Source organism: Myodes glareolus, chromosome 17 (genome assembly GCF_982192425.1).
Source record: "Myodes glareolus chromosome 17, mMyoGla1.1, whole genome shotgun sequence".
NCBI classification, from domain to species: Eukaryota; Metazoa; Chordata; class Mammalia; order Rodentia; family Cricetidae; genus Myodes; species Myodes glareolus.
Window position 1 is genome coordinate 62188261 of NC_142042.1, and position 24026 is coordinate 62212286.

General features: G+C 44.0%; 1 protein-coding gene across 2 annotated transcripts in view; it reads left to right on the top strand.

The window, feature by feature from the left end:
* Positions 1–135: 135 nt before the first annotated feature.
* The window catches only part of Gabpb2 (GA binding protein transcription factor subunit beta 2), a 35787-nt gene continuing 11896 nt past the window's right edge, over positions 136–24026 (top strand). The window contains exons 1-5 of one of the 2 annotated variants that reach the window (XM_048427963.3): positions 136–397; positions 13861–14000; positions 15702–15869; positions 16437–16631; positions 21227–21377. In XM_048427963.3, coding sequence (XP_048283920.1) covers positions 13893–14000; positions 15702–15869; positions 16437–16631; positions 21227–21377 — 622 coding nt within the window. In that variant the 5' untranslated portion in view covers positions 136–397; positions 13861–13892. The other variant, XM_048427964.3, reaches the window with a different exon arrangement.

Genomic DNA, 24026 nt, shown 5'->3' on the forward strand with positions numbered 1-24026 from the left:
TTGTAAGTTTGTCTTCCCTGAGAATGTCTTCATATTCAGGTTACTAATTGGCAAGTATCCGGTCAGGCAGGTGTCCGCGTGCACAGCCAGGAATGTCCCCAACAGTCTCGCGAAGGTTAAGACGAGGAAGCTCGATTCTCCCCTGACCCTAAGGCTAGCCCTGCGGAGAACCAGTGAGAAGGTGGAGCGCAAACTCCAAAACGACCCACCAGCAACCTCACCCTCGCAGCGTTGGCGCCAAAACTACCGTCTCGGTCCGTCCCCTACCGGAACTATGCCTCACGTAAGCCACGTAATCAATGATCCTGCGCCTCGCTAAGTAGTCCCGTTCAGGATGCCCTCGGTACAAGCTTTTCAGGCTCAAGAGGTCCTCAGTAGGAAGAAGTCGGCCTCAGAGGTGCGTTGCGGTTTTGACAGAAAGGCAAAGTGGGTTTTCTAACCCATTTCATCCAGATTCCTCCGCCAGGACGCATAGTCACCGGGTCTCCACTTCCGGGTCCGCCATTTTATTGCCTCCATTTCTCCGCGTGGGGGGGGGGGTAAAGGTCCCCCAAATATGCATATGTGAAAAGGCCAAAAAGTGACGGCCGCTGGCAAGGAGTCTTAACTTGAGAAAGAAACGGGACCAAGCTGGCGGGCCCAGTAAGAGCGAAGCGGGCAGCGCTCCGGAAGAGGTGAGGGGGAGGGAGACGCAGGGTTCCGGAGCGGCCAGAGCGCCGTGGAAGGGGCCGTGACATGTGCCCAGCCCGGACCTGTGGGCACCGGCCCGGAGGCTGCTGGAACGGGGGTGGCGGCGGGGGGCAGAGGGACAAAGAGGAAGGGGATGCTGGCGGGAGGAAGGGGAGGGGACTGGGAGGAGGTGAAGGGGGTGGGTGGAAGACCTGGGACCGGGGAGCCGGACTACGGGAAGCTCAGGACAGAGGAGTAGCCGCTAGGGGGCAGCGTGGAGTGGAAGTCCTGGCTGCTGCGAGCCTCAGACTTGGGGCTCCCTCTTGTAAGTCTGCGCCCCTGTTTTTGGCAGACACAGCGCTGGTGGGAAGAACTGAAGGATATTTGAGGCGAAAGCGGTCACTCTTACATTTCTGGGTCTGATAATAACGTGAAGCTTTAGTGAGTTATTATGAAATCTGGGTAAGAGCAGTCATGGCCTGATATCCAGTTCTTACATGGATGCTTGTGCAGGAGACGTGTGCAATTCAAAAAAAAAAAGGAATAAAATTTTCCATAGGCCGTGAATTGCTGTTTGTTCCCATTAGTGTTCTTAGTCTCACAGATTTCCTCGAGGCACTGCTCGTTGGTCTCCCCTTCCTGTAAAGGCTCTTCTCTAGTTTCTTAAATACTGGAGTCTCACTAAGTATCTCAGACCGTGCACCTTGCAGCTCTCCTCTTAATTTAGCCTGGAGTGTTGGGGTTACAGAGGTGAGCCACTATGTCTCGCTAGTCATGGGGGGTTTTGTTGTTTGTTTTTCGAGACAGGGTCACTCTGTGTAACAACTCTGTCCTGGAATTCGTTTCGTAGACCAGGCTGGGGCCTCGAACTCACGTAGATCCACCTGCCCGGGATTAAAGACGTGTGCCACCACCACGCATGGTGGCTGCTAGTCGTGGTTTTTATATGTGCCGAAATAAGGAAGAGCAAACCACCACACCCAAATTGTTAGATAAGCCAAAGTGATTACTCTTTGATAGTGGAGTCCATTGTCAAGTGCTCAGGCACTCCATGGTTATTAAAGCGTTTTATTGAAAATTCTTAAAACTAAGTATGAAGGTATATGTCTGTGATCCCAGCACTCAACCATTGAGAAGAGCAGGTAGAACAAGCAGAAGCATCCAGGTATTCAAGTCCAGCCTGTGCTACTTGAGCCCCCGTCTCTGTGAAAAGAAAGCAACAGTGTTGTCCCCCTTCCATGTCCCCCCCCCCCCCCCCCCCCCCCCCGTCTCTTTTTTGTTTTGGTATTTTATCCACCTTTGATTTCCCTGGAGGCTGGGCTGGGAGTGTAGCGCAGGGGTAGGTGTGTGTCTGACATTCTGTTGCCTGGGTTCCATCCCTAGCATAGAGGGACTAGAAAGGAAATTTAGGGTGCAGATTAGACCAGATTTTGTGTAGATTTTATTGTGGAGGCACACTCTATAAAGGAAGCTAGTTCCCCTTTTAATAGCTAAAAGCTGCCAAGCCTGACTGAGTTTGATCCTTAGGACAGCACACACTAGCAGGAGGGGATCAACTCCTGTGGGTTGTCTCTGGCCTTCACACTCTGCTGAGTCAATGCCCACAAAAGTGCATACAAATAAATAAGTTTTTTTTTTTTTTTTTTAGTTTTTCGAGACATGGTTTCTCTGTATAACAAACAGCCCTAGCTGTCCTGGGAACTCACTCTGTAGACCAGGCTGGCCTTGAATTCACAGATCCACCTGCCTCTGCCTCCCAAATTACAAGCATGCACAACCACCTCCTGGCTATTACATAAAAATTTTTAATTCCTTTACATTTAAAGTAAATTTTAAAAATTACTTAATTTTTATTTTACTTACAGTTTATGTGGGTATGCACACGCACATTCGTGCTTCTGTAGGTCAGAGACAACTTAGAGAATTCAGCTCCCCATGATGTGGAAACTGGGGATCCCGCTCAGGGTCTTCAGGCTTAGACATCTTCACCCTCTGAGCCATGTATCTCACTGGCCCCCAAATACTGTTACTTATAGGTGCATTTTAACTTAGGTAGGTACTTCAGGTAAATCAGGAGTGACAAGATAGGAAAGGAGAGCCAAGAACAGATTTCTTGGAGGCCATTTTTACCAGAATACAAGCAGGAACCAAAGACATTCCCGCAAGTAACCAAATATAAGAACTGGTTTCCCACCAGGTTGACCTCTGAGTTCGAGGCCAGCCTGGTCTGTAGAGCAAGTTTCAGAACAGGTTCCAAAGCTACAGAGAAACCCAGTCTGGGGGGAAAAAAGAACTTGTTTCCCAACTGGGTATGGTGGGTGGCACATGCCTTTAATTCCAGCACTCAGGAGGCAGAGGCAGGGGGATCCTTGAGTTTGAGGCTAACCTGGTCTACAAAGTGAGTTGCAGGACAGCCAGGGCTATACAGAAAAACTCTTGTCTCAAAAAACAAAAGAAAACTGTTTTCCTATAACTCTTGCTATTGATTACTTTAGGAAAGTCCGGCACAGGCAGCTCCAGCCCCTCTTTGGTTTGAAACAGGATTTTATGACACTTAGGCCAACCTCCAACTCACCATCATCCTGGTTCAGGATCCCAAAGTGGTGGGGTTGCCTGCAAATGTCATCATGCCAGGGGAACTTCTTTTATTTTAATCCTCCCCCTTTCACCATTCTTGTCTCTAAACAGTTTTCACTGAAGACAGCTTAGCGATATCTGATGATCTCGGCTGTCCCTCTTACCATGGTGATCGCTTCAGATTGGTCTGATCCCACGTTGGGAGAGGGACAGATATCAAGGAGTCGTACCAATAAAACCTTCATAGTTAGTTTTAAGCAGATAAAAGGTACAGATGGAGTGGCTTTTAGGTCAGGTCTTCATGGAATCTACTCTTGTGTTTGAGTTCTGTCTCTCCTGTGGGGTAGCCCCAGCTTCTTAGAAATGCTTTTCAGTCTTTTGTTGGAGGTTGTTCTTCTACAGAATGCTAACAGCCAACCATTAAAAAGCTTCACAAAAATCCAGTCAGCAAGAGCAAATGTTGAGTGAGAACTAGCTTGAAGATTAAGTGTTATTTATAGAAGTACTCTTTAAGTGACCAGTGCCTTTTAATTATTAGAGGCACTGCTGGGAGTGCACATTGTTAGGGCACGTCTAATTATCTTTGTTTAAAGCAACTAACTAGTCAGTACAATTAAGAGCACATGAACACAGGCCTGGGAAAAGGAAGCACCACTAGCAATTCTAGTTTAGGCCTCATCAGCTTGACCCCAAGCTGTTAGATCCTAAACCATGCATCTTAGTTTATCCAATACGGCAGGCATATAAATATATTTAACATGTAAAGGAGACAGCGACATTTGGTACCATTGCACAGAACTGTACAGAAATCTTATATATAGTAGCTCAGCTTCTGCTTATTAAACAAAATGTAGAATCTTTAGTTCCCTAGGTCTACCACACCAAGAAAATCCAATGTTAGACCTTCACAAATTTAGTAATTTTGTGACACCTGACCACAGACTCATTTGTGTGTGTTGCATTTGTACAAAACGAAATATTTTCATTCGGAGACCAAGTCTTCAAAGAGCAGGATTACCCTAATGGCACACTTTTTATTTGAACGGGTTTGTTTGTTTATGTAGGAGTGCTTTGTCTATACGTATGCCTGCAGGCCAGAAGAGGGCTATCTCATTATAGATGGTTGTGAGCCATCTTGTGGTTACTGGAAACTGAACTCAGAACCTCTGGAAGAGTAGCCAGTGCTCTGTGTGTGTGTGTGTGTGTGTGTGTGTGTGTGTGTGTGTGTGTTTCGAGACAGTTTCTCTGTGTAACAGCCCTGACTGTCATAGAACTCACTCTGTACACCAGGCTAGCCTCAAACTCACAGAGATCATCCTGCCTCTGCCTTCTGAGTGCTGAGATTAAAGGCATGCGGCACCACTGCCGACCCAGCCAGTACTCTTAACCTCTGAGCCATCTCTCCAGCCCAAACAGTACTGATTTTATGTGTATGAATGTACATATAACTATGGTGTATGTGGGGAAACCAAAAACAGTTTTCCAGAGTCAGGTTTCTTCTACTGTAGGGGTCCAAGAGATTGAATTCCATTAAACTTGCGGCAAGTGCTTTTACCTTTTACCCACTGAGCCTTCTTCAGCCATTGAGCAGAGATGATTAAAAATATCAGAAACGAGCTGGGAGGTGGTGGCACATGCCTTTAATCCAAGCTCTCGGGAGGCAGAGATAGGATGATCTCTGAGTTTGAGGCTAGCCTGGTCTACAGAGTGAGTTCCAGGACAGCCAGGGCTACACAGAGAAATCCTGTCTCAACCCCCCCCTCCACATATATACAGACACACACATATACACATGCATACACATATATCAGAGACGAGCTGGGGTTGGGGCTCACACCCTTAATCCTAGAACTGGAGAGCGGAGACAGGAGACCTCTGTATTTAAGACCGTCAAGGGTTTCTTAGTGAAACTTTGTCCTGACAAAACCAAACAAAAAAGCCTAAAAAAAAAAAAAAAAGAACCAAAGAATTTCATTACCTGTCCTACATGTTGACAGCCCAGACATAATGCCCATTACATAATACAGAACAGTAAACGGTCACGTTGCATATTTTAAATTTACATGTATCTAACTCTTCAGATGTCTACATAATTAATATATGTAGGTTCTACTCTACATGTTTTAGTCACAAATATGTAGATTAGTAAATGTACCAAAATCACCTTATATTTAAAATCACTTTGCTTTCAAAGAGGTCAGTTAAAATACAGGAACAGAAATGTAAAGGAGCTCTGACTTTCTGCTAAGGTTTGCTTGTTTGTTTCTCAGTATAGCTCAGACTGCCGTGGAACTCACAGGCCATGGTGACCTTGAACTCAAGGTGAGCCTTCCCACTGCCTCCCAAGTGCTGAGATTAAAGGCCAAATCAACCTGTCAATTAATGTAACTGTTTGTAAGGCGATGAAGACAGCTCAGCAGCTGAGGGTATGGACTGCTTTCAGAGCCCCAGTCTGCCAGCAATATTTTTTTTCTTTTTAAAGACTTATTTTCAACTTTAATCCCAGCACTCGAGGTAGGTGGATCTCTGAGTTTGAGACCAGCCTGGTCTATGGAGCGAGTGCCAGAACAACCAGGGTTACACAGAGAAACCGTGTCTTGGGGGGGAAATTTAAGACTGAGTTTCACTGTGTAGCTCTTGGCTGGCCTTGACACTGAGAACACCGCCTCTGCCTACTCACGTGAACTTGTGTCTGCTTGTCTGCACCATGTGATTGCAGAGCTCATGGGGACCACAGAGTGAGTGCATCAGATATGCTGCAACTCCAGGCCCTAATGCGGTGCTGGGAACTGAACCAGGTCCTCTGCAAGAGCAGCAATTGTTCTTAATCTCCAAGCCATCTCTCCAGCTCCAACTCCAGCTCCAGCTCCGATATTCATTTTACTCTTAATTCTGTACATTGTCTGTGTGGGCGTGTGCATGTGTGAAGTGCAAGTGCCTGCAGAGTCGAGAAGAGGAGTGTCTGACCTCATGGAACCAGAACTCAGGCTCCAGACTGGGGCTCTGAAAGCAGTGCACACCCTCAGCTGCTGAGCTGTCTTCATCGCCTTATAAACAGTTACATTAATTGACAGGTTGATTTGGGCAGGACTGTGCATGCCCACAGTATTCATGTGGAGGTCAGAGGACAACTTTCAGGAGCCTGCCCTTTCCTTCCATCTGTGAGTCCTGGGGATAAAGCTCTAGTTGTCAGGGTTGGTGGCAAATTCCTTTATGTGCTGAGCCATCTTGCTGGTCCTCAAGCACGTAGCTCAATAAAATATAAAATCTTGTCAATTTTATAATATAATAATTAATTGGATATTAAAATACCCACTTTCTGGACTGAAGAGGTGGCTCAGTGCTTAAGATTATGAACTGGTTTTGCTGATTTTGATTCCTAGCAACCAAATAAGACTGCCCAAATCCACCTATAACTGCAGTTCCAAGGGACAGATTCCTTCTTGTGGCCTCCAAGAGCACATATCCACAGATACAAAAATACACACATACCGTTTTAAAAGTAAATAGTAAAAAGATAAAAATAAAACATCCACCTTTATAGCATTACAACAAAATGTATTTTTTATTAGCAAATAGACTAATAGCAAAATTAACCTACTTTGACATTCAGAAAATATATGTATATTCCATGTGGATTAAAGCCCAGAAATCATGCAAAAGTAACTCTATATACATGCCAATCCTAAAATATATGTTTTATATTTACATTTTAAATTTGCTAGCAAAAAGCAGTTTAGAAATTTTCTGAGAGCTAAGCATAGTGGCACCAGTACTGGGAGGCACAGGCAGGTGGATCTCTGTGAGTTCAAGGCCAGTCTGGTCTACATAGAGAGTTCCAGGACAGCCTGAGCTAGATTATAGAGAGACCCTGTCTCCAAACAACAATTAAAAAACACCTTTTTTTCTGAGCAATTAACAACGTATTTTAAAATGTAACCATTCTTTAAACACAAGGAATTAGAGCCTCCTCTCATATGCAATAACATAGACCTTTTTTGTTACATATAAAGTAAGCTTACAAATGTGCTCAATGTTACTGATCATAGGAATTGTAGCTCCATAATTTTCCTCTTTTTTTAATTATTTTTAAAATTTATTTATTTGCTTATTATGTATACAGTATTCTTTCTTCAGTCCAGAAGAGGGCACCAGGCCCCATTACAGATGGTTGTGACCCACCATGTGGTTGCCGGGAATTGAACTCAGGACCTTTGGAAGAGCAGGCAATGCTCTTAACTGCTGAGCCATCTCTCCAACCCCATAATTTTCCTCTTGAAAGGGAAATTTATGAGCTGAGGAAACACTCTGCAGGTAAATTGCTTACATCTGAACCCGAAGACCTGAGTTCAGTTCCTGGGACCCACGTGCTGGAAAGAGAGAACTGACTTCAGCAAATTGTTCTCTGACCTCCACATGTACACACACACAGAGTAAGTAGTTGTAAAAAAATGAAATAGTCCTGAAAAGGGAAAAAATAGCAATAACCCCACAAAAGGATTTTTGTGAGCATTATTTAGAAGTTGTTTTCTCCAGACAGGTAGATCGCTGTGAGTTCGAGGCCAGCCTGGTCTACAAGAGCTAGTTCCAGGACAGGCTCCAAAAGCTACAGAGAAAACCTGTCTCGAAAAACCAAAAGTCACTCTGTCAAAATAAAGGATTGGGCTAAGAATATGGCGGTGTAGGCAGAGTGCTCACCTAGCATGAACAAAGCCATGAGTTCAGTTCTCAGTACTTCATGTATAGGTGTGTGTTACCACATACCTGTAATCCCAGCAGTTGGGAGGTAAAGAAAAAGGATTAGACCTCAAGGTCCTCTATGTGGCAAGTTAGAGACTAGTGTGGGCTACTTGAGACCCTGTGCCAAATAAATAATTTTCTTATGTCCTTTTGGATACCTTTTAGGTAATCTTGACACCAAAGTGTAAAACTTAATTTCTTCATAAATTTGTTTTGAAAGGAAACCTAATCAAAATCTGTTTATCTGATAGAAATTTTGTAATTTTAAACTTTTATGTCTCTAGTGAGTGTCATTTTAAATATATAATCTCTATTTTCTGTAAGTATTTCAGATATTTCTCCAAAGCTTTTCTTTGAGAAGATCAGCTTTTTTTTGTAAATCCTCTAACAATTTTTTTCTTATCCCATTTTCAGAATTAACATTGGAAACATCAGCTCCAAAGCATTCTAGTGGGGAGGACGGCGCTCAAAGCGCTATCTCAGTTAGCTAACGCTTTAGGTAGGGCTGATAGAGCGGGTCCTATACCAACTTTTCAAAGCCAGGGGGAGCAGCTCTCAAGTCTGTCCTCAGATACTCACAGTAATGTCATAGATACATACTATAACGTAGGCATGTCAGGAGCAGAAGTTCAGAGAAGTGGGAGATGAAGGGACCAGGGCCATGCCACAGCTGTTTTTCAGAAACTCTGGAAAAACTAAGTTCTGCCCCATGATGGTTTTAGAACTGATGTGTTTACAAAAGATAGCTAGAATTTCCCAAGGGGCCATCAAGGTACATGAACTTAATATTTTCCATGGTTACATAAATCACAGTAGATTCTCTCTCAAATGGTCAACAGGAACTAGCCACAAGCCCGACACATGTGGTACACAGGCATCTATTCAGACAAAACACATGCATACATACATATGCAAACAGAAAATAGCTTGACAAGGCCCAATGTACAAGCAGTATAATAACTCAATAGTTCAACAAAGTGAGCAGCTCAGAACTACAAAAGACAAAGCCTCGGAGAAAATTCTCAAGAGCCCAATACCCACAGCACTCGGGAGGCAGAGGCAGAGGCAGGTGGATCTCCGTGAGTTTGAGGCCAGCCTGGTCTACAGGGCAAGTTTCAGGACAGGCTCCAAAGCTACAGAGAGGAACCCTGTCCCCCAAAAAACAATCAATCAGTCAATAAATAAAAGAGCCCAATACCAAGTACAGCCCATTTTTTGCTTCACCAAATAGAGGTAGAGCAACAGCAGCAGGTGGAAGCTGAAGTGGGAAAATGAAGGTCCCTAGCTGCCTATGCTGGCACATGCCTTTAGGGGGCAGAGGCAGGCAGATCAATGAGTTTGAAGTGTTCCTGGTCTTTATAGTGAGTGTCAGGACAGCCAGAGCTTTGTAGAGAGGTTCTGTCTTGAAAGAAAGTCCCTGGAATAACGTGACCCTAGCAGCTGCTTGGTACTATTTAGCCCTCCTCTTCATTGGGAGTGACGGACTGATTGTTTTCTCCTGGCCATGGCTTGTCAGAATTGTTACCATACATGTTAGGGTCAGAGTTGCGGCCCTGTCATCTCTGACAAGCTAGGCGTGGCCACCTATACTCAAATATGTCAGTTAAATCCACTGTTAGTAATGAAAAACAGAAAAGAATTTATTCAGTGTGACCACACTGAACAGATATTGAGTGACACCCACCTATCTGTTTTGGGGTTCTAATATAAAAAATATACATGAGGGGGCTGGAGAGGTGGCTCAGAGGTTAAGAGCACTGACTGCTTTTCCAGAGGTCCTGGGTTCAATTCCTAGCAACTACATGGTGTCTCACAATCATCTGTGATGAGATATACACCTGTGATGCAGGTGTACATGCAGGCAGATACTGTATACATAATAAAAAAATAGATGAATTTCAGGTCGATAGAAGGTGTAATGCATAACTGATTGTTACTGATCAAGGTGTAGCCCGACTGCTGTCATTGGTTCCTGTTTCCTGCAAGGTGATCTGACAAGTTGTCAGAACTGTGAGATCTTTCTGAGGTGACAACTTTCTCAGCCTGGCACCTGGGCTCAGCCTTTCCTTCTCCCAAAATGAGCTTCCTGGGAAAGTTCAATGAAGTCCATTGTCCCAGTAGTCTGATAGCAGAGGAGGGACACTCATCCTTTAGGCTGTCTTCATTCCTGTGAGGATAGTTACACAGGAGTTACAGGCATGAGCCAGCAGGCCTGGCCACACCTACCTTTTTACTAGCTTTTCCAGCTGATGGTAGGTATTCTTTGATGCTGCACCAAAGCTTAACAGGTGGTAAATTTTTTTTCTTTTTTTTTTTTGTGGTCCATACAGCATCATACATGCTAGACCAGCACTCTGCCATTGTATTACATAGCTCACAAGATATGTGGTAATTTCTTAAAAGTTACTTGCAAGATTGATAATTTAGCTCAGTAATACCCTGCCTGGGTTTCGTCCTCTGCACCAGAAAATAAAAAATAATTGTAAGGGCTGAAGAGATGACTTAGCAGTTAAGAGTATTGGGTGGTCTTCTCAAGGACCTAGGTTCAATTCCCAGCACCCACATGGCAGCTCACAACTTCCTGTAACTTCACTTCCAGGGGATCTGATGCCCTTTTCTGACCTTCAGAGGGCATTGCATGGAGGTGGTGCACAGACATACATGTAGGCAAAAATAATCATACACAGAAATAATTTTAAAAATAATAAAATGAGTTGAAAAGAAAAATCTGAAACCATATCAAAAAAATTTTGTGCTGTGTACCTTAAAAACAATTATCTGTCTTATATTTTTATTTTTAGATGTACTGGGACTTGAACCTAGAACTTTGTATGTAGTAAAGAAGTGTTGTACTACTAAGCTGTTTTGTTTTTTACTATTTAATTTGAGGCAGGTCTCACTAAATTACCCAGGCTATGCTTGAATTCATATTATGGCCCAGACAGGCCTTGCACTTTCGCACCACTGTGCTCAGATCAAGCCCAGGATTTGGCATGCTAAGCAGCCCTCTATGAAATGAAGTCTATCCCCAGCCTTTGACTTGAGATTTTGAGATAGGAATCTTAAACTTAAAATCTTCCTGTTTTAGCCTCCAAGAAACCAGGATTACTGTGATTACAGGCCTTTGCCACAAGGTCCTACTCCATGGTGTGTGTGTGGAGGTCAGAGGACAACTTTCTGGAGTTTCTTCTCTCCTTTTATCATGTGGATCCTAGGGTCAAACTCAGGCTGTCAGGCTGGAGAGGTGACTTGTAGGTGACTAAGTTCAATCCCTAGAGCCATATGGTGGGAGGAGAGAGCCAGCTCAGCTAGCTGTTCTCTGTGTGTGTGTGTGTGTGTGTGTGTGCGTGTGCGTGTGCGTGTGCGTGCGTGTGCGTGCGTGTGTGTGTGCGTGCGTGTGCGTGCGTGTGTGTGCGTGTGTGCGTGCGTGTGTGTGTGAGAGGGAGAAACAGAGACAGAGAGAGAGAAAGGGATGGGGAGAGAGGAAGAGAGAGAATGAAAAAATAATTTGAGACTGACCCTCCCTCATATAGCCCGGGCCTGTCTAGAGCTCACTGTGTAGTTGAGCTTCGTGCTTCTCGTCTGTCTGCCTCCACTCCTGAGTAGTGGTGTTACAGGTGTGTACCTTCTTTCAGGGCAAGGACTTTCTTAAATAGGACCTGCTTTTCCCCCCTAAAAAGCACGTGGCAGTGAATACAGTAAGTTTATTTCACAGTTTGGTTTGGGCAAAGGCAACAGCAATGATACCCTCCATGGTATTTTCACTATTATTGCAAATGCTAAGATGCTTTAAAAAAAAAAAAGTCAAATGATGCCTTAGTAGTATGGCAAAAATAGTTTGCACCACATGGATTCTTGAAAGGTTACTAGTATGGCTCAGGAGCCATAAATCACACTTTTGAACTGCTGTCCTAAGCAAATCACTGGTCAATGGGAGTTTATTCTTGCCATGCCGGCTGTGGTATCACTTGCCCATAATCTCAGTACCTGGGAAGTGAAGACAGGACCAGGAGTTGAAGGTCATCCTCAGCTACATAGTAAATTAAAAGTCAGCTTGGGCTACAGAGTTTCTGTCAAAAACAAAAAACAAACCCAGTTTGCTTTCTGTAAAGATTGATCGGCATTGCATCATTTTGCCATACCTAGAGAACAAAAAGATTAACAGTTGCAGTTCATTTTAGTAAAGATGCTCCTTGCTGGGTGGTGGTGGCACACCCCTTTAATCCCAGCACTGGGGAGGCAGAGGCCAGCTTGGTCTACAGGACTAGTTCCAGGACAGTCAGCAGTCAGGGCTACACAGAGAAACCCTGTCTCGAAAAACTTAAAAAAAAAAAAAAAGAGAGAGAGAAAAAGAAAAGAAAAGAAAGAAAAAGAAAAGAAGAGAAAGAAAGAAAAGAAAAGATGCTTTTTAGTAGAGAAAATGAGAGCTCCCAAGAGTGGGAGGGGTTCTCCGAGAGGACTGCTTCCACATGCCATGCCCAGTGTTTCATTGCTGCTCGTATATGATGTGGGGTGCGCTCCACTGCGTGCACAGATGACAGCTTACAATCAGAGTCAGTTCTCGCCTTCTGCCCAGAGTTCTGGGGGATGGGACTCGGGTTAGCTGGCTTTTGTGAAAAGCACTTTGGCCTACTGATCCATCTCACAAGCCCTGCCTAGGAGCCTTTTATGTCTTACAGAGGAATTGGATTGAGACTGAGGGAGTCATTATTGAAATTGGTCAGTTTTTGAGTTCATCAAAGGCTAAGCCAATGAGGAGTCTACACACCCTGTCCTGGTTCTCTTGGCCCAGAGAAATGATCATGCCTTACTCATCCAATCTAGTCATGTGCTACAGGATTAGCTCATGGTCTACTAAGGCCCCGCCTTAAGGGTGATTAACTCAAAATTTCTGTCAAGCAGTATTAAAAGATAGTTATCCTTGTGCCTTGCCTAGAAATTAGAATGCTGTTGACAGAGATTTCTGTCTCGCCCAGTCCCACAATTGTTCAGACCTAAAGAAACACACAGAGGCCTATATTAATTATAAACTGTTGGCCTATTAGCTCAGGCTTCTTGTGAACTAATTCTTATATTTTAATTAGCCCATTATTCTTGCCTATGTTAGCCAAGGCTTAGTACATTTATCAGTGAGACATTCTCATCTTGCTTCCTCTGTGTCTAGATAACAACTGCACACTGAGTCTTTCCTCTTCCCAGAATTCTCCTATTCTCATCACCCCACCTCTACTTCCTGCCTTTTCACCCAGACTTTAAAATAAGTCAAAAGATATGTAGAGGAAACAAGACAGGCCTCTGTGTGTTTGTTTGGGACTGAATGGCTGCGGGACCTGGCGGGACAGAAACCTCTGTCAACAGAATGCATGTTTTTGAACTATGTTCTTTTAAATTATATTCCACCACTGAGTCTGGTGATGAACCCTGTAATCCCATCTACTTGGGAAGTTGAGACAGGAAGATCACAAATTCAAGGCCTACCTGAGCTAGATCCTCTCAGAATAAAAAAAAAAAAAGGGAAACAGCAGGCGTGGTGATTCCAGGCTGTAGTCCTAGCACTTAGGAGGTGGAGTCGGAAAGATCAGAAGTTCTGGGGCCATCATTAGCTACCTAGCAAATTTGAGGTCAGCATAGGCTACGTGAGCTCCTGGCCCCCAAACAAAAACATCTTGTGCACACGTTTCACTATGGTGGTATGTGTCTATAGCTTAGCATTTGAGAGATGGAGGAAGGGAGATTTTGAGTTCCATGCTTTCATGGGCTACATAGTGAGTTACAACCAACCTGGACTGCTTGGCAAAACCATGTCTTAGAGAAAACCAACAAAATGCAAGAAAACATTTTACAGACCGCTGCTTCCCCGTGTTCGAATTGCAGCTCCCTGGATACTTTTGTTCCTATGCATAAAGATGTCTCTGGTGGATTTGGGAAAGAGGCTGCTGGAAGCTGCAAGAAAAGGCCAAGATGATGAAGTGAGAACGCTGATGGCAAACGGGGCCCCATTCACCACAGATTGGGTGAGTTGAGCTGAAGGCCTCAGCACCTGTCCTAAGGCTGAAGAGGTGTGGTGCCTCACTCCCTTCCTGCTCTGTCATCTCTCCTGCCTCCTGCAGGAGTGTTATTTGTGTCGCCTGACTGCAGTTCTCCAGTGTGAAAGCTGCCTGTCAATAGATAGTAATTGTGAGCTGTTAAATTGTGGGAATTTGGATTGGAGAGATGGCTCAGAGGTTAAGAGCACTGACTGAACCTCTGGAAGAGGTCCTGAATTCAATTTCCGGTAACCACATGGTGGTTCACAACCATCTGTAATGAGATCTGGTGCCCTCTTCTGGCCTGCAGGCATACATGCAAATAGAACCCTGAATACATAATAAATAAATCAATCTTTAAAAAAAAAGTACTGGGAATTTCCCTCTTTTATTTTATTTTTATATTTTTATTTGCAGTTGTGATGGTGTATTTCTTTAGTCCTAGAACTTGGGAGGGAGAGGTAGAAAGACAGGTGGATTTCTGAGTTTGAGGCCTACCTGGTCTACAGAGTGAGTTCCAGGACAGCTTGGGCTACATACAAAACCTTGTCTCAAAAAAAAGAAAAGAAAAGAAAGAATAGTTTAATATAATGAGCTTGTTAACCAACTCAACTTGGAGACCAAAGAGTTTCAGAAGGTTCAGGTCCATGTAGTAATGTGGGGCATCTAAACATTCACAGATTCTTTTGGTTTTGCTTTTTAAGATTTATTTACAGATGACTGTGAGCCACCATGTGGTTGCTGGGAATTGAACTGAGGACCTCTGGAAGAGCAGCCAGTACTCTTAATTGCTAAGCCATCTCTTCAGCCCACATTCACAGATTTTCTTTCTTTCCTTTTTTTTTTTTTTTCCTTTGGGTTTTTTTTTGTTTTTCGAGACTGGGTTTTTCTGTGTAACAGTCTAGGCTGTCCTGGAACTTGCTTTGTAGACCAGGCTGGCCTCAAACTCACAGAGATCTGCCTGCCTCTGCCTCCCAAGTGCTGGGATTAAATATGTGTGCCACCACTGCCTGGCGGTTCATGAATTTTCTAAGCACTGACTGATGTTAACAATTTTTATGATGGAGTAATGATTATTGTAGTATGATTAATTCATAACTTCAGGGTCCAACTGGTTCGTTTGTTTGTTTGTTTGTTTGTTTTGAGACAGTCTCTCTCAATGAAGCCCTGGCTTCTTGGGCCTCTATCTCATAGAGATCCACCCGCCTCTGCCTCCCTAATGCTGGGACTAAAGGTGTAATCACCACCCAGATTAGAATACCATATTCTTCTTGACACAAAAAAACTGTCTTGTAAGCCATGCTTAAAATCTACCTAACTCAAAATCATTATACTTTAATTTTATGATTTCTATTGTTTTTAATTATATATGTGTGTATATGTGTGGGGTGGGCATGTGAGTGCAGTTGTCCTTGGAAACCAGGGTGTAGGGTCACCCACAGCTGGAATAACAGCTGGGAATCAGCTCACATGGGTGCTGGGAACTCAGTGCTTTTCACCACCCAGTTATCTTTCTAGCCCAAGTATATTAATTTTTAAATTATATTATTTATTCAGTCTTATCTGCCCTGTAAATTTTTTTTCTTCAAGGATGAATACTACAGGATTCATTTCTTGTTCATATATCTCTACCTCAAAATGATACAGTTCTACACACAGTAGAATTCAATGAATATTATTTTCCCACAGCTTGGAACATCACCTCTTCACCTCGCAGCCCAGTATGGTCATTATTCCACAGCAGAAGTGCTCCTTCGAGCAGGCGTCAGCAGGGATGCCCGGACCAAGGTGGACAGGACCCCTTTGCATATGGCTGCAGCTGATGGGCATGCACACATCGTGGACCTGCTTGTTAGGGTAAAGCAAGAATGATGGTGGGATGATGCTTTGAAACACTTACCTCCCATACTTTCTTAAATAGTGGGAGGGAAGTGGACTGGAAAGACTTGACAATAGTTGGTCATAGAGTTGCATCTCTTATTTATTTATCTATATATCTATCTATTTATTTATTTAAATTGATTTTTTTTCATGAAAACCATGTTTCAAGAGTCATGAGGATGAGTTTGTTTTCTAATTTTTTTAAAGACTTAACAGGTTTTATTGATTTTCTTCATTCTTTTCTGTAGGTGTTCTCTGTACTTGTGCCTATTTTTTTTTCAGGCCCTACTCAGCTTTCTGCTAATAAATGCAACAAAGTCTGTTCCTTCCCCTTCCTCAACCATCTGTTAGAATTTCCCAGAGTGTCCTTAGCAGACCCACTCAATGAAAGCATAATGTCTCAGCGCTCGGGCGGACTTGAGAAATGCTTTTCTCGTTGATCCTCCTTAAGTAAGAGCTAAAACTAAGTATCTCTGTTGTGATGGGGTCTTACACTTGAGCTCCCGTAACCACTGTCATGGAAAGGTCGCCTTTTTCTAACAGAGCGGTGCAGATGTGAATGCCAAGGACATGCTGAAGATGACAGCTTTACACTGGGCCACAGAGCACCACCATCGAGATGTTGTTGAGTTACTTATCAAATATGGAGCTGATGTCCATGCTTTTAGCAAATTTGACAAGTCTGCCTTTGACATAGCACTGGAGAAAAACAATACCGAGATTCTGGTCATCCTTCAGGTATGGTTCCTTGATCTTCCCCAAAGTACGCTTCAACTTATAGACTATTTTGAGAGAGCTGAATTAAAATAGAATTTTCCCCATTTTATCAAAATAGCACTTCTATCATGCTTCAGTTATATGACTCTGCGATAGCATCTCTCTCTCTCTCTCTTTCTCTCTCTTTCACACACACACTCTCTCACATACACCCAGTGGAGACAGGGTCTCGAGTAGCCCAGGGTGATCTCAGATTTTGAATGTAGCTAAAGATGACTCTTGATCCTCCCGTTTCTGCCTCACATATGCTAGAATTACAGGCTGTATACTGTGCTTGGCCTTTGTTTTGAGATAGTCTCACTGTGAAGTCAGAGCTAGCCTCTCCAACCAGGCCTTCACCTAGGTTTTGTTTTTTTTTTTTTTAAATAGGATTATAGAAAGTCCTGAATTGTTCATGGTAATTAGAGAGCAATATTTCAGGACTAGTCAGTGCTGACATTGCAGAGCAAAACTCTACAGATCTTTTCTGGTTCTGAGAGTTGCCCAATTTTTGGAAATGTAGCCAGAACAAAAAGAACATTTATCTGACTGTCCATTGCTTTTCTCTCCATTAAAGTTTCCATTTCTAGTTAAACTAGACTTGGGACAATCTTAAAAGTCAAAGGCTGGGCACAGTGGCACACTCCTTTGATGCTAGCATTTAGTAGGGAGAGACAGGTAAATCTCTTGAGTTTGAGTTCGAGGCCACCTTGGTCTTCAAAGCGAGTTCCAGTCCAGCCAGGGTTACATAGTGAGACCCTGTCTCAAGACAAGAAAAGAAAGAAAAAAGGTTTGTTGCTGCTGGAGATATGGCTCTGCAATCAAAAATATTTACCAATAGCCGATAGTGGTGCATACCTTTAGTCCCAGCACCTGGCAGGCAGAGGCAGGTGGAGCTCTGTGAGTTTGAGGCCAGCATGGTCTACAAAGGGAGTTCTGGGACCATTGGAGCTGTCTGGAGCTGTTACACAGCAAAAGCCTGTTTCAAAAAAACCAAAAATAAATAACACAATGCTTACCAGTCTTACAAAGGACCTAGATTCAGTTCCCAGCACCCACATAGGGTAAATTACGACTGCCTAAATTTCAGTTCCAAGGGATCCTATTTCCTCTTCTGCCCTCCACTGGCACCTGTGCACACATGGTACACATAAACTCATATAGGCACACACACACACATACGTACGTACACACATTAAAAAGAAAATCATTTTAAATAAGAAAGAAAGCCGCACTCCGGGGCTGGTAGATAGCTTAGTCGGAAGGTGTGTCTTGTAAAGATGAGGAACTGAGTTTGCTCTCCAGAACCCAGGCACAAAAACCAGGAATGAGCCAGTGAGGCGACTCAGTGGGTAAAGGCTCTTGCTGCCAATTCTAACAGTCTGAGTTCAATCCCCAGTGCCCCGCTTTAAGAAGAAAATCTACTCCTGCAAATGTCCCCTGACCTCCTGTCATGAGACAGACTTCCTGGGGAGACAGAACACAGGCTGCCTACTCACTCCAGAAAGGGAGTCCATGGCAGACCAAAGTAATGATATGTACACCAGATTCAGTTATTTGTATTGTGGTTATTAATGGAAGAATGGATAAGGGCATCTTATAAGGAGCAGGGATTTAACACAAAAGCAGCCCCATCACCGGGACACTCACCCCAGCGTGGACAGCTGCGGCCCTGGGCACTCTAACCCGCTGCAGGCAGTTCCAACTCCTGACATCTGTAGTCAGCTGGCCAGAGACTCTCCCCACAACTGTTTACACACCGATGGTAGGGCCCTCGGGAATCCTCCAATCCTCTGTTCTTCTCTGCTCTGTGGCTTTTCACTGGTCGCCTCTCCTCTCTCTCTGGAGCGGATGTTCCAATTTAGAGGGGATGTTGCAAATTAGAGGAATTCATGCCTTAGCATTCATGCATGTGCGTGCCCTGGCACACTAATGCACATATGTACACACACAGCAAATAAATTGTAATTATAAAATGTGTAAAACGACTGCAGAAACAATGTGCTTATAATCTCAAAGTTGTGGGGGGCAGAGACAGATCTCCAGAGCTTGCTGGCCAACCAGCATTGTTTACTTGATGAGCTCCAGACCAATGAGAGAGCCTACCTCAGAAAAACAAGGAGCTAGCATCTGAGAAACAATACTCAGGGTTGTCCTCAGGCTGCACCCTCCCACACATACACATCACACAAAGTCGCTCTCCAGTCAAGGTGGCACATGCTTATCTAATCCCACCATTACATGGAGGTAGAAGACATAGAAGCTCAAATGGCAGCTTCAGCTACAGAGAAAATTTAAGTCCCACCTGGGCTACTTGAGACCCTGTCTCAGAAAAACGAAATCCAAATAAAAACCAACAGTCCTGTGCCTGTGATGTGTTTGTATGATGCCTTAGTGTCTCTCTCCTCATACCCACACAAGGGAAGCGAATACCCAGACCTGAAAGGCAGAGACCTCCCTCACACCTCTCTACTGCCACACATCTGTTCCCCTCAAAGGCAGATCCTGAAACCATCAAAAAAAAAATTAAATTTAAGGGATGACAATCTGCATTCAAGTCCCTGGAACCCACGTGCTGGAAAGTGAAACCCAGCTCCTGACAGTTGTCTTCTGAACCTTGTGTGTGCACACATGCACACTGACTAAAAACACAGAGCCAGGTGGGATGGTACACACCACTAATCCCAGCACTAAGGATTCAGAGGCAGGCGAATCTCAGAATTCTAGACTGTTCCAGTCTGTATCCTGAGTTCCCAAACAGAGCTACACAGAGTTTTTTTGGTGAGGAAGGGGTGTCTCAAAACAGGGTTTCTTTGTGTAGATAAGACTGGCCTGCCTCTGCCTCCTGAGTGCTGGGATTAAAGGTGTGTGCCATCACCACTTGACTTACACAGAGTCTTAAAAAAATAAGTAAATAAATTTAAGTGTGAAAAAAAATTTAATTGAGTCAGTAAAATGGGTCAGGTAGAGGCACCTGCCAAGTCTAATGACCCAAATTTGATTCTCTGACCCCACATGGTGCAAGGTGCCAATTGTTTTCTGACCTCTACGTGCATATGCCCCCCCATACACACAAAGAAACGTGACTAAATTTTTTTAATAGTATTCATTTCTCAGGGAAAAAAAGATTCTGTGCTAGAAATGGCATAAACGGGAAACAGAGGTGTGAGGTGACATGGAAGGGCTGGAGAACTCCGCAGTTCTGGAGTTTGGGGAGGCAGGCGCTCGGGCGGGCGTCATGCTCGGGCTCTTGTTCTGGGGCTAGTGAAGCAGCTTCTTATGTGGGTGGTGGGAACATAGTAGAAGCTTTTTTTGTTTTGTTTTGTGTGTTTTTAAGACTGGGTTTCCCTGTATAGCCTAGTTTTCCTGGAACTGACTTTGTAGACCCAGTTGTCCTTAAAATTACAGAGAGCCACCTGCCTCTACCTTCTGAGTGCTGGGATTAAAGCTGTACCACCCAAGGCTGCAAGCTTTTTGTTTGTTTTGTTTTGAATGGGGGTTGAAAGATGATCTTGGCCGTGTGGCTCTGCTTCATCTGGTGATTGTTCAAACTCAACACGGTCCTGTCTCAGCTTTTGGAGTGCTGCTGTGGTCACAGTTTGAACTGCTTCCTATGGATTTAGAAACTCAAATTCAGGACTGATGTGATTGTTTTAAAACGGTAATTGGAGTTGGCACACACACTGGATGGAGAAGACAATGCTAACTAGCATATGATTGCTGCCTTCAGGCTAGGCCAGCCTGCTCGGCATGCTTCCACTGGGAAGCTGGTAGAGGGTAGAAGTAGCAGATGAAGGAGTTTAACAGTATCCGGAGAATGGATAATCTGTCTCAATTGCAGTCCTCAGTCAAGGGGATAATTACATATGAAAAATAGCTGCTTGTGCATCTTCAGTTTTTATTTGTTTTCATGACAGATGGCTTTACAAAGACTGGTTATTCTCCTCAACTTTCAGTTATTGTCCAAAATCCTTTCATAACTGTACTTTTTAGTAGTTATCATGTTTGCGGAAAACTTCTGAGAGTAAGAATACAAGATAAGCATCTTTTCACCAAACTGAGCAGACATCCTCGGAAGCAAGGGTGTAGCGTATGGAACTAGACTTCAAAATCTGCTTGTTGTATGTTCTCTGAGGAGTTTCTTCAGTGGCAGAATGGAACAGGTTGTGGGATAAAACTCTAGAGAATATTGTTGTCTACAGGGATCTCCTACTAGCACCTTGTCTTGTAGATATCTGATCACAGAATATAGGTGCTGCAAAATGCCTTTTAGACTATCCAGACCAGTTTCTTCCCTTCTTTATTTTCTTTTTACATGTTTTTTTTTTTTTTTTAAAAAAAATACAGAGAGGTTAAGTGGAGCATTTGAAGGCATTGTGAGTAGTGCACCCTTGCTTTCTCAAATAGAAGCAAGCCTGGGAAAGCCAGCTAGTGTGCTGCTTCAGTAGAGAAAAAGGTCGTAGCTCCCTGCCATCGTATGCAGGTCTAGTTCTGCCTGCTGGAGTACTGACAGGAGGGCCATTCAGCGACTGTGTGACTAGAGTTCTGACTTTGCGATATCCTGGTTTGTTTGGTAGGAAGCTATGCAGAATCAGGTGAGCGCCAACCCCGAGAGAGCCAACCCAGTGACCAACCCTGTGACTGTGGCTGCTCCATTCATCTTCACCTCTGGAGAGGTCGTTAACCTCGCTAGCTTTGTTTCTTCAGCCAACACCAAAGCACCCACAGGTAATACTCGGATAATAAGACATCTATTTTAAGCATAAAAATGAGCAGAATCCCATTTTCCTATGGATAGTCTGTAACCACTATTATAAAAATATTCCCTACATGATGCTAGGATTAAAGAGCTGAGGTAGAACACTTGCTGTATATACAAAGCCATGGACTAAAATCTCCAGTATCACAAAAAAGAAAAGGAAAAACATTTCTCAAATGCTTGTTTTTTCAGTGTAGACATTGAACTTAGGGCCTCACAGTCTGGATCTGTGTTCACAGCCCATTCTTTTTCTTTTTTCTGTTTGCTGTTTGTTTGGTTTATTTTATTGTCAAACAGACAAACAGGGGGCTGGAGAGAAGAGTCAGCAGTTAAGAGGGCTTACTCCTTTGGCAAAGACCTGGGTTATGTTCTCAGCACCCACATCAGAAGGCTCATAACTACCTGTTGTAACTTCAGTTCCAGGGGATCTAGTTCCCTCTGGCCTTTGGGGAACTTGCACACATGTGATGCACATAAGCTCATCCAGGTACAGAGGTATGTGCAGAAGTAATTTTTTTAAACCTAGCACATTCACAGTTTTTGATTGGTAATGACTTGATAGCCCTGTATGTCCCAGCCTCCATGAAGGACTACCTGACGGCAGGACCACTGCTGCATCGCAGAGTGCTGCTCAGCAAGCACACAGCCCTGGGTTCAGATCCAGTGTGACCCCAACACAAACAAAAATTATCTAAAATTCGCTTAATCATTGGCTTATTTGCAGAGGGTTTGTGAGTTCTTACATTAGCCTTGCTGTGACAGGCTAAAAGATAAGAAAAACAGGGATCCCACAGAACATTCAGGACTAACAGGCAGCTGAGTCTTACAATGTGTGATCATTAGCCCAGCTTTGTTTGTTTTTAGATAATGTGCACACCTTTAATCCCATTACTAGGGAACCAGAGGCAGGAGGCTCTCTGACTTCCAGGACAGCCAGAGCTACATAGAGAAACCCTATCTTAAAAAAAAAGAAAAGAAACGAAGGAAGGAAAAAAGGTTTGAAGCTGTGAGGAATACAGTGCAAGCAGTCCACCTTTAAAAGCAAAATTGATCTCCCTACATGATGCTTGCAGTCCCAGCACTTAAAAGGCTAAGGCAAAAAGATAGGGACTACACCGTAAGATCCTAGCTCTCCCCTGCCCACACCCCGCACACATGCTTGCACACGCTCTCTCGCTCTCGCTCTCGCTCTCTCTCTCTCTCTCTCTCACACACACACACACACAAAGGAGGCCAGCATAGCCTAATCAGGGAGCCCTAGGTTCATGATTTCAAGAGAGACCGTGTTTCAGGAGAACAAAATGGCCACTTCCTGGGGAACAGCATCTGAGGCCGACCCCCCTGCCCTCTGCATGAACATACACTACATACAAAAAAGTATACCAACAGGCTGAAGCCTGCACTCTAGGTACTGCCCAGCCCACTGCCTTCTTGCAGTATGTTCAACAAATTATTCCTCAAAAAATGTAATTATACATAAAGCAATATGTATGTGTGTACATCTGTGCATGTCAATTTTTAAGGCAGTCTTACTGTCTTGGGCTAGCCTGGAACTTTCCATCTTCCACCCTCTACCTTCTGAGTGTGTCCCTCCCTGCTAGGACTAGAAACCAGGGCTTCAGCAGCCTGGTGGTGGTGGTGCACACCTTTAATCCCAGCACTCAGGAAACAGAGGCAGGCGGATCTCTGTGAATTCCAGGACAGCCAGGGATAAACAAAGAAACCCTGGCTGGGGGTCAGGGGAGTATTGAAATACACAGGCGTGTTCCTGCTACCTTCTCATGTTTATCTCATGTGTGCTTAAGCTTGGCTGGAAATACAGTGCTGGCATTTCCAGTGTAGTCGGGCAGATGCACTGCAGAATACCCTTCTAATAACAAAAATAGTAAGTTTGTCCCAGCAGGTAAGAGCTTCTTCTGGGCCTGACAACCCAGGAACTCACATGGTGGATAGAAAACCAATTTTCACTTGTGTCTTTATGACCACAATATGTGCACCATACACACAAAGTTAAAAAAAAAATTCAAGTTACTTAGCCAGTGTTGGTAGCATGTGAAGAAAAGCTTTAGGAATTTATATAGCTGGGGCAGACAGTTGGAGGTAGAGCTTCTCAATCTCCTAAAAACTCCAGAAGCATCTGTCTGACTACACTTTCTTTTTCTTTCTTTTTTTTGGGGGGGGGGGGTTTGAGACAGGGTTTCTCTGTGGCTTTGGAGCCTGTCCTAGAACTAGCTCTTGTAGACCAGGCTGGCCTCGAACTCACAGAGATCCCCCTGCCTCTGCCTCCCGAGTGCTGGGATTAAAGGTGTGCGCCACCACTGCCAGCTTCTTTTTTTTTTTTAAATGACTTTATTATATATATAACATTATGTCTGCGTGTATGCCACCTTTAATCCCAGCACTCGGGAGACAGAGTCTGCCAGGTCTCTTGGGTTTGAGGCCAGCCTGGTCTACAGAGTTCTAGTCCTTGGAGCTGTCCAAGAAAGTGAGTGGTGTGGCGGTGTGTCAGGAGAAACATATGTGGTGCTCATCCTGGTTTGGGGTGAATCACTTAAGTTCTCCAGGTCACTAGTTGCTCATCTGGCCTGGTTGCGTTAGATTTCCACGGTAACATTCAG